A 13,438-nucleotide genomic window follows, 5' to 3' on the forward strand; every position below is an offset into this window, starting at 1 on the left:
AGAAGTTGAAGCTACAGGCTATTCAGAACGTACGGGTGATTTAACGCGTATTGTTTTAGGTTGGTACCCGCAAATTCTGCCAAATTTGTCAATACCACTAACTTTATGTAAATATGTAGATAATAGTTCCGGATTGAACATGTATACCGAAGAGAGGAAATTCTTTTTAGGTTTTTTAGCAATGTTTTACAGCGAGATTCTAAGACTTTGGCCTGTTTGCCGCAAATAATTTGTAAAACCTCGTGAGCCCGTTACTCACTTTATACTTTGACCAAAACATTCGTACAATTGATCATGAATAGAATTGAATTAAGCGTCACGTTCAAGTGAGAATACCATTCTAAAACGCTACGTAACGCCTTATTTATTAACTCATTTTGAGCTACAAACGTGTTCGATAAGACCGCAAAACTTTCCATAATAACCGTAAACCATAAACCGTTCCATGATATGTATACAATTATAAAGAATCCTCTAGGAAACGTCTTTATTAATTTTGAAATCGGTAAAAGCAGAAAAAGCAACGTATTTCTTTTGTATATCATATAACGTACACAGTTCAGATCAGAAGCGTTAAGCCGCATGGTTTAAAAACGGGTCGTTTAGGTTTGCATTATTATTATATATCGATTGAGGCACTTTTTAAACATGCCAGATAACGCAGCATAATTGGAGAAAGTATTATTAAGATGACTCACCAATTTCTGCGAGAATTACTCAAACCTTTAAAACAAATCTAGAGAAGAATCACGTGAATTACTGCGCACGTGGTTATTTCGTCTTTGTTTTGGCGGCGGTTCTTCATCCTCTTCACTCGTGCTTTTGCGAACTTTGCGAAGAACTCGGCTTGTTAGAACTTGCAGAGACAAAATCTTACGAGACATTATGAGAAGGCTTTGTAAAGTGCGGGCTAGGCACGTTTGACCGCGTGGCCAACACCGCCGATTTTAGCACTTTTATTAACCATTTTTCACCTATTTTAGCACTTTTTACTTAACCAATTTTCACCGATTTTAGAACTTTTCTTAACGATTTTGTAATTATAACGTGAAAACCGAGTTCACCGATTTACGTATTTTCACTTTGAAAATAAATTTTAGGTCGATATAACTTTAAATATACTGATTCGTTTTTAAGTTTGCACTAGCGACTGTGCTAGACGAAAAACGACGCAACAATGAACAAGAATTCTGGCGGCTTGCTTTAGCGCGATAAAATAGTATATTTCATTACAAGTGCGGAAAACCTGTCATTGCAACGAGTTCCGACGAATGTCTACCCGAGCCGAGGCGCAGCCGAAGGTGAGGGTTGACAGTCGGGACAAGTTTCAATGACGGTACCGCACGTGTACTGAACGACTATTTTTAATACAGTTGCGAAAAAATAAAGCAATTTAATTAAACTATTTGCTTTTTTTCTATTCTCTCTACGGAATAAATTCGTTGCACGTAGATATGTAGCGACTTATATGTTCCCGGTAAATTGTTCTCCGAAGCATTTTATGCAATTATACTGCGTTCGGGTGGTATACATTCAAATAAAATATCGTCGAAATTACTCATTTGTAATCACATGTACATCAAGTGCAACAAATAACTCAACTCGAAAGAACATTTTTGGAAAATGGCGCCAACCGCAAAGAATATGAGCAAAGCTTGTTTTTTTCTTTTCTTGGCCCATACAGCCAATTCTTCAGTAGACTATTTTTATTGAAAGAAAACCAAATCTAACTCATTGAGTCCAATCATTAAATCTGATATTTAAACAAATAGCTATAGCTTCTTTTTAAAATATTTGCATGAATCATAAAAACTTCTGTGATTTTTTTTAGTAAAAACTTCATGGTTAGTTTTTTCTTTTTAATATTTTTTTTATTGATATGAAATATGATAAACCTAACCTAACTTATAGAATCTAATTATTAGTAAACTTTTTAAAAATACGTATTTGCATATATTATAAAATTCTTTTTAATATTTTTTTAATTGATATGAAATGAAAAGAAACCTAATCGACCTTATTGAATCCAATTATTATAATATTTAGAAATCATATATCATAAAAACTTCTATGAATCTTTTTAATAAAACCTTCGTGGTTGGTTTTTTCTTTTTAATACACATTGTTTTGACAGTTGGCAAAGAAAACGCACGAGTGCGGGAATGGCAAAGAAAAAAGCACAAGTGTGTAATAGCCCACTTTCCGAACGCTATACCTCCCTGCAATATGCCACTTTTTGAGCAACTGTATTAAAAAGTTAGTTCCAGTTTCAAACGCTGGGCGCTGGCGGCGGTGTCACGTGGTGGGAAAAGGTCGGTAACTAGCGATTTGGGCGGAAACGGAAGCGATGTACTCTCATAATGGACCTCGGACGTCAAACGGAACACATAATAATAATATATACTTATTCCTGATACTCCAGATGGAAAGTTTTGGCAGCGACGGATCCCCATTGGCGTGTTATTGCCCCAATGGAGGCGTTGGCCGCATAAGGCCCCGTTCGGGGGGCTCCGTTAGGTCCCAGTTGCTTAGCGCTGCTTGTCCTGCCCGGCGTCATCTAAGACTGGAAGCTTTAAGGACTTTGGTAAGTCTATATATAATTAAGTATTTCTAATAACATGATTTAAATAATAAAATAGATATCCGGCTCGAAGGACCACAAAATGACTGTATGGGCCTGGGATTCCAGGAGGACCTTTCCCTCGATAAAATTATATTGACTGTCACATGTCAGTATAGTAGAAAAGGAATCCAAGAATCTATCAGACTAGCACTCACCATCAATGGTGGTGTCTCACTCCAAACACTAGTTCCTTTAATAATGGGAAAAAGAAATGTGGTACAGTGGTGGCAGGAGGCTCACCTGATGTTAAGTGATACCGCCGCCCATGGACACTCGATGCTAGAGGGCTTGCGAGTGCGTTGCCGGCCTTTTAAGAATTTGTACGCTTTTGTAGGACCCTAAGTCGAATTGGTTCGGAAATACTTCAGTGGGCAGCTGGTTCCACAAAGTGGTGGTGCGCGGCAAAAACTGCCTTGAAAAACGCTCAGTTTTGGAAAAATGACTGGGATTTATTTTCAACTTCTTTATGCTTGACCACTTACAATGGTTCATGTGTCATAGTCAAAACGGACAATTGTCATCCTACTGTGACTGACACTGATTTAGCGCAAACAGACTGTACCAATGAATTAATTATGTAACCCTTTTTAGATCCTAGCAAACAATATGTTAACCAGAATTCAACTCACCACCGATGATGATGGTCTCGCGACGAGGGCTGATCATCGGAATGATGATAATGATGATGAATGGGTAAGTTATAAATGATGTGTCTTTATAAAATATCGATCTTAATAAAGTCGGAAAATGTTATTCATAGTAATGTTTTTGATTTAATTTTTGTACAATAAGCTTAATAAAATCCTGAATATTTATCCCCTTAATACCTTAAATGTAAAATAAAACTAGAAGAATGGCTAAAAACTCAAAAATATAATGAAATAGAAAACTTGTCTCTTCATATAAAATAATAAAAATAGGTTTTTTTTTAAATTTCTAACTTTAGCCTTAATAATAATATAGTTGAAAAGTTAATTAAAAAAATAAATAAATATTAGTTTCCATACTAAATAACGACATTAAATTCATCTCATGTCCAAGTTTCTTATCCGCAAGATTTAAAATAAAAATATTTTGTCGAAGTTCACACTTACACCAATCTAACTACAACAATTTAAATTTGATTCTACCTACATTTTGTTAAATTAACAAAAATAAACGTCTAATGGTAAACAGATTAACCAATTTCTTAATAACACTGGAAGAAGCTAGCGTTTTAGATACAGGCTAGGCCTACTTTAAACCCTAGTGCTCATAGATGTATATTATGTATAAGGTTAACCACAGTGAATATTGTATATAGAATTTAATGTTTGTTTTGAATCAAATAAAGTAAATTTTTATTTATTAATTTGACTCAAATCCGAAATTAGATATTAAAATACCCATATATATTTCTTCTATTTCCTGGGAATCCAATAGACAAACTGAGTCGTAATGTAATATACAGTAATATCACTACATATTATAGAACAAAGTCGCTTTCTCTGTCCCTATGTCCCTTTGTATGCTTAAATCTTTGAAACTACGCAACGGATTTTGATGCGGTTTTTTGTAATAGAGTGATTCATGTATGAGGAAGGTTTATATGTATAATAACATCCATTAAATAGTGGAGAAGTACTGTTATTTTTGAGGTTTCTAATGTGATGTCGTAAATAATTACATTTTTACCCTACGAGTTTTATCAAAATAATGTACTAATTATTGTACACATTGAAAAGGTCTACAGAAAAGTCCGTGATGGTATATGTCTATCTCTTATGGATAACCCACATTTTTATATACAACGTTCACAGATTTTCTGTAGTGTATTTAGTATCAGCATTGCACCCGTGCGAAGCCGGGGCGGGTCGCTAGTAATAAATAAAATAGAAGATTTTTGTCACAGTCGGAAGGAGAATGTCACCTCAAACGGCGTCTTCTCTTCCCACTCCTCTCGATGTTGGACGTATCCTGTAATCTTCTGAAGTCCGTCCCACCGGCCATCTACTTGCTTAGCAACCTGGCTGTGCTTAACTTAAGTGGGAATAAAGGTTGGTTTAGCTATAAGAGTAAACTTGGAGACTACATAATGCAAAGCGAATTTGTATAGATTCATTTCACGCGTTAAAAGTTATACTTCTTTGGCGTATGGAAAAAATAACTAAAATGCTGAAGTGACTAACGATAAATATTAAAATTAATCAAAAATTAATTAAATAAATAAATTATGTTTAAGAATTTGATTTAAAAACACCAAAATAATATCGGAACATGTACATTTGCTAAGCCAATTTTCATTCCGCAGATATAACAGACCTGCCACCACAAATGGGGCTTCTATCCCGCCTGTGGAACCTAAATACAGTTGGTTGCTGTCTTTCGGAGCCCCTTCGTTCCGTGGTGCGTGGGGGGCGAAGCCGCAGTGTCGACGTTGTAGGTTTCTTGAGATCGGTGCTGCACGAAGCGAAGCCCTACGCACGGATGAAGCTTATGATAGTTGGAGTACAGGTATGTTTATTGATATCCAATAAACAATCAGAAATAATTGTAATAAATTAAAAAAAAATTACCGGTGTCAGGGTTCCCAGCTCTTCCATATACAAACTTAATTCTTAATTACTTAAAATAATTATTTATTTAAACTATTTTATTTATCTTTTTTTCAATCGTTATCAACACGCCTGAGTGCATGAGTAAGTGTGTGGGTGCAAATGTGTGACTGAGTGAATGAGTGAGTCAGTGAGTGAATGAGTAAAGTGTGTATTTACATATTAGGTCTCGGAAGCATCTGTAACACTGCATAGGGCATGTAAATTTAGCCCTATCCAGTTTTTCTTAAATGATAATATAAATAAGTAAACAATGAGTTTTTACTGCACAAGACGTCATGCAACAGAATTTCCATCGAAAGTTCTCATATGTAACTACTACACGAATACATCACCCAGTTTTGTTCCTGATGTCTCTTTTTCGCTATCTCTCAATCGCGTTCTACCTTTTCTTCGAAAAAAAACGCTGCACATCTTCGGGACGATGCATAAAAACTTTCAGCTACGCAATTCGCAATACTGTATTTGTACGTAATGAAAACAATAATCGGTCAACATATCCTACAATAGTAAAAAAAAACCCTTAGCTTTTATATCTTATCTATAATCTTACATACCACAAAAGCAAAACAACTTTATACCATTTTTTTTTGAATAATTTGTGAGATAGAAAAAGTAGAGTAAAAAAAGAAAAAGTGTTTTTTTGGCTCAGTATAATACTATAAAAAACAGAATCATTGATCTATATACTTTTTTCCGTATCTTCTAATATCTTTAATCTATCTCTTTCATGCACACTTTACCTAAGATTTGTTTGGTCTTTTACACACACAATTACACACTCATCATATATTCATTATTATAATAATACCCTCGTTTTAAAACCAATTGTGTTAGTTTTGTTGAAACTTTGTTAATTTAAAGAAGAGCGAAGCTTTCTTGTCACAGGTCTTTGACTTGGTAGAGAGGCCTCAATGTGAATTCTATTGTACATAGCTAAATAATATCTTAAAAAATTCATACATAGCTCAATGTACATAGCTAAATAATATCTAAAAATGGTGAAACTGTTTTTCTTTTTCAGGGTATTGGAAAGACAAGTTTATTGGAATGTCTTCGACAAGAGTCAGCCATACAACATCGTAGGAAACCAACTGATGTGAGTTATCTTCTAGATTAATGCTTTACAAACTGAACTCTTCAAGCTTTTCGGTCTGGTCAGAACTCTGGTCTAGACTTAGGGTCAGATTTAGATATCTGGAGGTCTCAGGGCAACAAAGGAGTGGTCCTAAACTGTTCAATCAATATTTTTTGTGAAAGTAGATGCTTATAGTATTTAACAAACATTTAAAAATATACCAAAAGAATTTGTATACTATATTCAGATTTTTAATTCCGTAGAATTCTGACAGCTGTCATTTTTTGACATGTCATAGATGGCAAACCTTTTTGGCCGGGCACATTTTTGAATTTCAAATCTTAATTCATTTTTAATCTGAAATTTTTACTTCAATAAATAGGTTACATAAGTTTTACTGTATATATGATGAAATCTTGTAGCATTGGGCAAAGCGCATGGGCAACCGCAGCGCTCGTGGTATGTCAACAGTGGGCGTGGATATTGGATGGTGGGTGTTTGAACCCCAACGAGCAGCAAGAGGTCCCGTCACCTTCAGCACTTGGGATTTTGGTGGACAGCATGAGTATGCATTATTTTTTTTTTGAGGCAGACGTATTTGTTTGTACACTGGCTGAGTTCACAAGAGTTGCTTGCTACATTGTTAGTTTTAACATTTAGGCATATAAGTATAATATTTTAATGTTTTTTTAAATTGGATAATGGGTGTATTATTTTTGTTTGTAATTAAATTTACTGTCAAAATGAAATCGAAAGTAATTATACAATAAAAAAACTTCTTAATGACCCTATCTTTCGAAAAATGATTTACTATATGCAACTTTAAATAAATTGGTTAAATAAATTAAAATTAGAGAAAGTTTAACAAAAGGCTATTATTATCATTAGCCTTCTGTCTGTTTGCTTCCAGTTCATGAACAAATTGTTTCTGTCTGTTTTCATCACAGTGTAAACACAATTTGATAGATAAAGATAAAAGATTTCATGATCCTAGCATAAACCTGAGGCTTACACTTGCAATACATATAATTAACGAAATTTCTATTAAGGTAGACCTATTTGTTTGTACACTGGCTGAGTTCACAAGAGTTGCTTGCTATATTGTTAGTTATAAGATTTAGGCATATAAATATATGTTTTTAATGTTTTTTATGTAGGATAATTGGTGTGGAAAATATTTTGGCATTCTATCTAATTATTAGTAACTGTTAAAGTAGAATAATGTAGTGAAATAAATAAATAAATGATTTTTCTAAAAAGTTAATATTGGGTATACGTATTTCTTTCTGTAATATATGAGTTGAATTCTTAATCATATTATATACACCTAAATGTTGGTTAAACACTTTCAGATACTATTCAACACACCAGTATTTCCTCTCACGTCGCTCCCTATATCTCGTCGTGTGGAAGGTTCCAGATGGAAAAAAGGGCTTGGCCAGCGCACTACAATGGCTGAGGTGAACTTGTAATATTTCATATATTTTATTTACTTACTAAAGAATCACTAATTCACTCACTCATACATTTGCACCTACATACTCATGCACTCAGGCGTGTTGATAACAGTTGAAAAATAAATAAAATTAAAGGTTAAATAATATTTGGAAATGAAACTTCTTTAGGCGCATGAGGGTAAATTTTTTACAAATGTAACGTCACGCAAGTATGCAACGAAAGTGTCGAAAAAGAGAGAGAGAGCGATCGAGACCGATTGAGAGAGAGTAAGACAGGGCGAATGTAGCATGAAGCAACTAGCGATGGAGTGAGAGTAGGGAGCAGGCAAGTGAGAAAGATTGAACGAGAGAGAGAGAGTAAGAGATATTGAGAAATAATACATGCTATATTAGTTTGTGTATTCGTTTACTAGTTAATTTATTTATATATATTATTATTAGCAGAATGGAGATATACAAATACATACATGGAGTATTAGGGCTTTCACCTTTTTTTTATTTATTTATTGATAAAAAAGCTTGCCAACGGCTTACCTTAGTAATTATTAATTCACAAAGAAGTTTCTTTGAACTTTTGACATGTGTACTTTGTTTTATATACTTTTTTTATATATATCCCTATCCTAAACTAAATATATTTCCTAAAACAGGTCAATACAAGCGCGAGCGCCGGGTTCGCCTGTCATTATGGTCGGCACACACTATGACCAAGTTGTTAATGTAAGTGTGTAATATCATTAAATCATTTATCTCCACTATTTTTCTTTATCTGGTGTTCCATCTTGCTTGAAAACATGCTGGTCCTGTTCCATAGGTCAATCAAAAAACAAAATCAATTGGTTGCTGATCTAATTTTACATATACTTTTTTATACAAACTGTAATTATTTTATTTTTAACTCACACAATGTTTTATTAGTCTTTAATGTATAATATTTCGATATATATATTTGGATTTGATATTTGTTTATATGAGGATCAAATTAAGTGAGGGCCGGTGGTAAATCCCGAAAAAAAAAAACAAAATAGTATTTAAATACTTTAACTAAAGAAAATCACTTTTTTACGGATTATAGTTATATATTATTGGTTTTAAACTTACAATTATTTAGACATAATTTTAAATTTAGCCGACGTTTCGCGTGCTTTACAGCGTGCGTGGTCACGGTGACAATTATAAGTTTAAATACAATAACACATAACTATAATCCGTAAAAAAGTGTTTTTCTTTAAATGTGTAAAAGTTTATGTTAATAAAATACAATACTATACTTTAATGAATTTTTACAATAATTGATAAATTAACTAAATATGGAAATTAAGACGGATATTAGGAGTACGACAGTTATGTATATTATACTTAATTAAGACCTGTATAGTAGTTTTATTCTTAGAGAACATTATCTTCACATATAATTATTTAACTAATGTATACAAATATTGTAAATTCTATTTTAATAGAGTAAGTGTGGAGTATCTTCCCCATTCACGACACTTTTGGAAGGGGCAACTAGAATCATCTTTATATTTTATTTAACATTCAAAAGTGCCATTTTAGGTGGTCTAATTGGCATAAACGATTTGACTTTGAAAGTTTAACAGTAAAGTAAAATAAATCATAATTTTCAGAGCAACCTACCAGAGAGTGAGAGTCCTCTAGCCCTCCAGCGATTAATAAGGGGCTGTGTGATGGGTGCACCTGATGCTGATAAATTGGGGCTTCCCCGGGTTCTGGATACTATCGAAGTAAGTGGATATCTAGGAGACAAGAATAAAAACTAATTCTAAAATTTGGAAATTTTTGACACTCACAGACATTTTTGATACATACGTTAGCCCAATTAAATATTTGCAAATAGCCATAGAAATCTCTGAGTTCGAAGGTTCGAACTAGGACATACTAATGGATTTTTCCATATCTGAGGAAAAAACTTGAGAAAACCCACCTAATTGAAAGAAATAGACGGCGTGTGAGAAGGCCTACTCAATCACCTACTTGGATGTTAGAAAAGCAATGAACACAAAACAAATACAATAAATATGTAGCCTGTGGTGGCGCCACTGTCTTTTTAATACACAATAATTTTTTTTTTAAAGTGCATACGTACAAAGTACTTTTGACATAAGTGAAACTTTTTTGTGAATTAATTATTACTGAGGTAAAAGATCCAATAGATGATCATGTACCAGTATATGATCACTCCATGGATTTATATATCTATTAACACTGTTCTCACACTGTATATGATAATATAAAAAATCTGCGTTTGCAGTTAACGCAGACAAGACGTTATGAGACAGAATTTCCATCTAAACTTCTTATATGTCTATACTAATATTATAAAGAGGAAAGGTTTGATTTTTTGTTTGTTTGTATGAATTGAATAGGCTCCGAAACTACTTGGCAGATTTGAAAAATTCTCTCACTGTTGGAAAGCTACATCATTCCTGAGTGACATAGGCTATATTTCATTTTCAAAAAAAATAGGCATCCTTACTAAAATTACGATAACATTAACATTTGTTTATTATTTGATACAATTCTAACAGATGGCGCTGAGTTAAAGGTAGTTTAGTTTAGGTCCGTGTCGTGGTACCATCGTTTCACATAAGTTCTCCTACGGTTTCCCTTGATTAATTTACTACTATGTAATATAACAAAAACCTTAGCCACAGCAACGCTTGGCCGAGTCTGCTAGTAACTAATAAACATGAACCAATAGTGTTTAGTTTTCCCGATCTCCCTTTCTCACTCTCTCTCAATCGGTCTCAATCGTTCTCTCCCTTTTCTGCGACAAAAACGCTGCACATCGTCGTGACGTTTCATCTATTTAATTTCTTAAAGCTGTTAATATACAATAGGCAACGAATCGTTGATATACAATATTAGTTTTGGTGAACTATATACATAATATACTTATATTAGCACTAGCATTTAAACCAGGTCTAGCCTGTAGTAATCCAATAATTTAGATTTTCTTCTAAGCCAACTAACTCATAATATTTTTAAGCAAGAATGTTACCCCAGGAATCATTTTGCAGGTATCATGCAGTACCCGGCACAATATAAAACTTTTGGCGGATATAATATATTCAGTAGCCTTCAGCGTCAAGCCTCCAGGTAAGGTTTTTTTTATAGAACAGGGTCAAGGCAGAAGCCTCATATGATGATAAATGATACCGCTGCTCATGGAACATTTACTACCAGTTCGTTAGTCAAGGGCGTAGAGCGGGCAAGAACTGGCAAACTCTCCGCCACTCTTTTTAATCGCTAAGTTTTGATGAAAATTGTTTGAACTGGAGCAAATCAATCCCAAGAATTAGGATCATTTAAGTATTCGTCACGTTTATAAAAAGCTTTATTGATTAATTTACTTTTAAAATCGAATACAAGTTCCATATAAGGAGTGGTTCATTTTCTGGAGCCTGGTTGGTCGAACGCTTAAATTAATTCTGTTTTGAGTAATATACTGGTGAAAGGTTTTGCACATGCGAGGGCTTCAAGAATATATTGACCAGATAGCGTCATAATATTTCATTCCACAAGGCCCATTCCCTTGGCAAATAAATAAATAAATTATTTTTGTTAACTATAACAACTATGTTTAAATAGGTACCGCAATAGAAAAGAAACGATATTATTTCATATTAACACAAAAAACGAACACTTCAAATATAAATTGTATATTCTACACAAAATGTTTAGGAACTGTCATATGTATAAGAACTGCCAAATGTATAGGAACTGTCAAATGTATAGGAACTGTCAAATGTATAGGAACTGTCAAATGTCTAGGAACTGACAAAAGCCGTCCTTTCGTAAACGACAGAGTTATACTTGTTGTTTAATTATAGGTAGCAAAGAACCGATGTTGGAACAGCGAGTGCCAGCTACATATTTGGCTCTAGAAGAATGTGTCAGTTCTTTAGCTGGTGAACTCAAGGAGCCGGTACTAAGACACGAACAGTATCGACGCTTGGTAAAATCCCTTGTTTAATTTATTTGGTCCATTTGGTATTTGTAACTACAATAAAATCTACAAAATATACTTTTGAAGTTATACTTCTTCTTCTTTTGGGGAAAATTATAGGTAAATTTTTACGATACGCGTGCACCGTCACAAAAAACTCACACCCTGAAGTTAGCTGTAGTCAACAGTTTAATTTCTTCTATTGTTAGTGTCGTTTTTTGCATAAACGTAGAAAAAAAGGCGAAATATAACGCGTGTACATAAGTTTTTTTTTAATAATTTGAAATCAGTTCAGAAGTTTTATAGATATTTCTTACAAATATGGATATTAGAAATTTACAAATTTTTGCTCTTATATAACATATGAAAATATCACATAACTACCCGTAAAATACATATAAGGATTGTGCTTATTTAATACCCTCTACAAATTATTCAAAAACAATTTAAAGTTACGGTTAGCTAGTTTAATTTGCCGTTCAATCAACAGCCTAGCCTCTTAACCAGCTTAAGGTGGCTGCGACATCTATACTGAAAAAGACTACCCTCAAAATTTTAAATTAATACTGCATTTGAAAAATTCAAAAAGGCATTGGACATACATGTACATAATATAATAATGAATACTTGCAGATAGCGGTAGCAAAAACTCTCATTTGTGTTCAAACTCAGGTCCATAGGGGGCTTTATTGATGATGTTGAGACTAAAGTACCTTCAAACAGTCAAGTGTTTACTACAGTCGTAACATTTCAGGTTACGCAGTACATGCAGCAGAAGAATCTCAAAATGTTTAGAGATGCTGCTGAATTGCACCAGGCGACGATGTTTCTGCACGAAAATGGTAAATATCATAATATATTATATCACTATCAGGCATCAGGAACCTTACAGAGACACGACCTTCAAACATGAAGAATACGACCGAGAAGAGAGACATACAAATCGTTCTGATTGGTCCGTACAGAAGTAGTAGCCAGTCACTTTTTAAACTTCATACTCCTGTGGGGAAATGACCCGGAATTTTGGCCTCCAAGCTTGCCAATCGGCAAGTTGGAGATGAAGAGGGGGCTGGCGCAAGTCCCTCTTAACGGGGTCTGCTGTGGATATGTTTATTTGGCACTCCTATCCTTTCCCATTCTCACTAGATGCCCAATAATATTATATTCGTTTCCATCTCTCTTGGGTTTAAATACCATCTTCTCAATATCCTTTTTTTGTCCCTCCATCTTCCTTCTTCCTATTGAATTTGGCCAGAAATTTTCTATGAGTTGTTTAGAAATTATGTTTTTTATGTAATATGAGGGAAATGGACAGGATTCTTACCTGATGTCAAGTGATACCGCCTCCCATGGACAGTCGCATTAACAAAAGTCTCGCAAGTGCGTTGCCGGCCTTAAAAAACAAACACAATTTTGTTTGACATTAAACTACGGTTCTTATTTCTAAGAACAAGTATGTCACTTGTCAACAGTTTCTTCCCGTCTGTAAAACCCTTTTAAAACTTTCATGTCATCGAAAGCCACATATGTCTTCGTTAGCCACTAAGTACTTCTAATATCCACAGGTGTCTTACTCCATTACGACGATGCGACTCTAAAGGAGCTGTACTTCCTCAGACCTCAGTGGCTCTGTGATATATTGGCTCACGTAGTTACTGTTCGGGAGATCAATCCGTTCGCTAATAGTGGTAAGTGTTTAATTCCAGAAAAGTAATT

The 13,438-nt window shown here is 34.1% G+C and overlaps 1 protein-coding gene across 1 annotated transcript in view; it reads left to right on the forward strand.

The window, feature by feature from the left end:
• LOC110996093 (leucine-rich repeat serine/threonine-protein kinase 1) overlaps positions 1–13,438 on the forward strand; it is a 64,739-nt gene that overhangs the window by 31,226 nt on the left and 20,075 nt on the right. The window contains exons 20-32 of the mRNA XM_045633643.1: positions 2,423–2,584; positions 3,215–3,316; positions 4,515–4,659; positions 4,914–5,116; positions 6,242–6,316; positions 6,718–6,860; positions 7,648–7,755; positions 8,403–8,472; positions 9,381–9,497; positions 10,794–10,872; positions 11,607–11,731; positions 12,477–12,564; positions 13,288–13,410. Coding sequence (XP_045489599.1) covers positions 2,423–2,584; positions 3,215–3,316; positions 4,515–4,659; positions 4,914–5,116; positions 6,242–6,316; positions 6,718–6,860; positions 7,648–7,755; positions 8,403–8,472; positions 9,381–9,497; positions 10,794–10,872; positions 11,607–11,731; positions 12,477–12,564; positions 13,288–13,410 — 1,540 coding nt within the window. The remainder of the gene's footprint in view (positions 1–2,422; positions 2,585–3,214; positions 3,317–4,514; positions 4,660–4,913; positions 5,117–6,241; positions 6,317–6,717; positions 6,861–7,647; positions 7,756–8,402; positions 8,473–9,380; positions 9,498–10,793; positions 10,873–11,606; positions 11,732–12,476; positions 12,565–13,287; positions 13,411–13,438) is intronic.

This window comes from Pieris rapae, chromosome 24 (genome assembly GCF_905147795.1).
Source record: "Pieris rapae chromosome 24, ilPieRapa1.1, whole genome shotgun sequence".
Classification (NCBI taxonomy): Eukaryota; Metazoa; Arthropoda; class Insecta; order Lepidoptera; family Pieridae; genus Pieris; species Pieris rapae.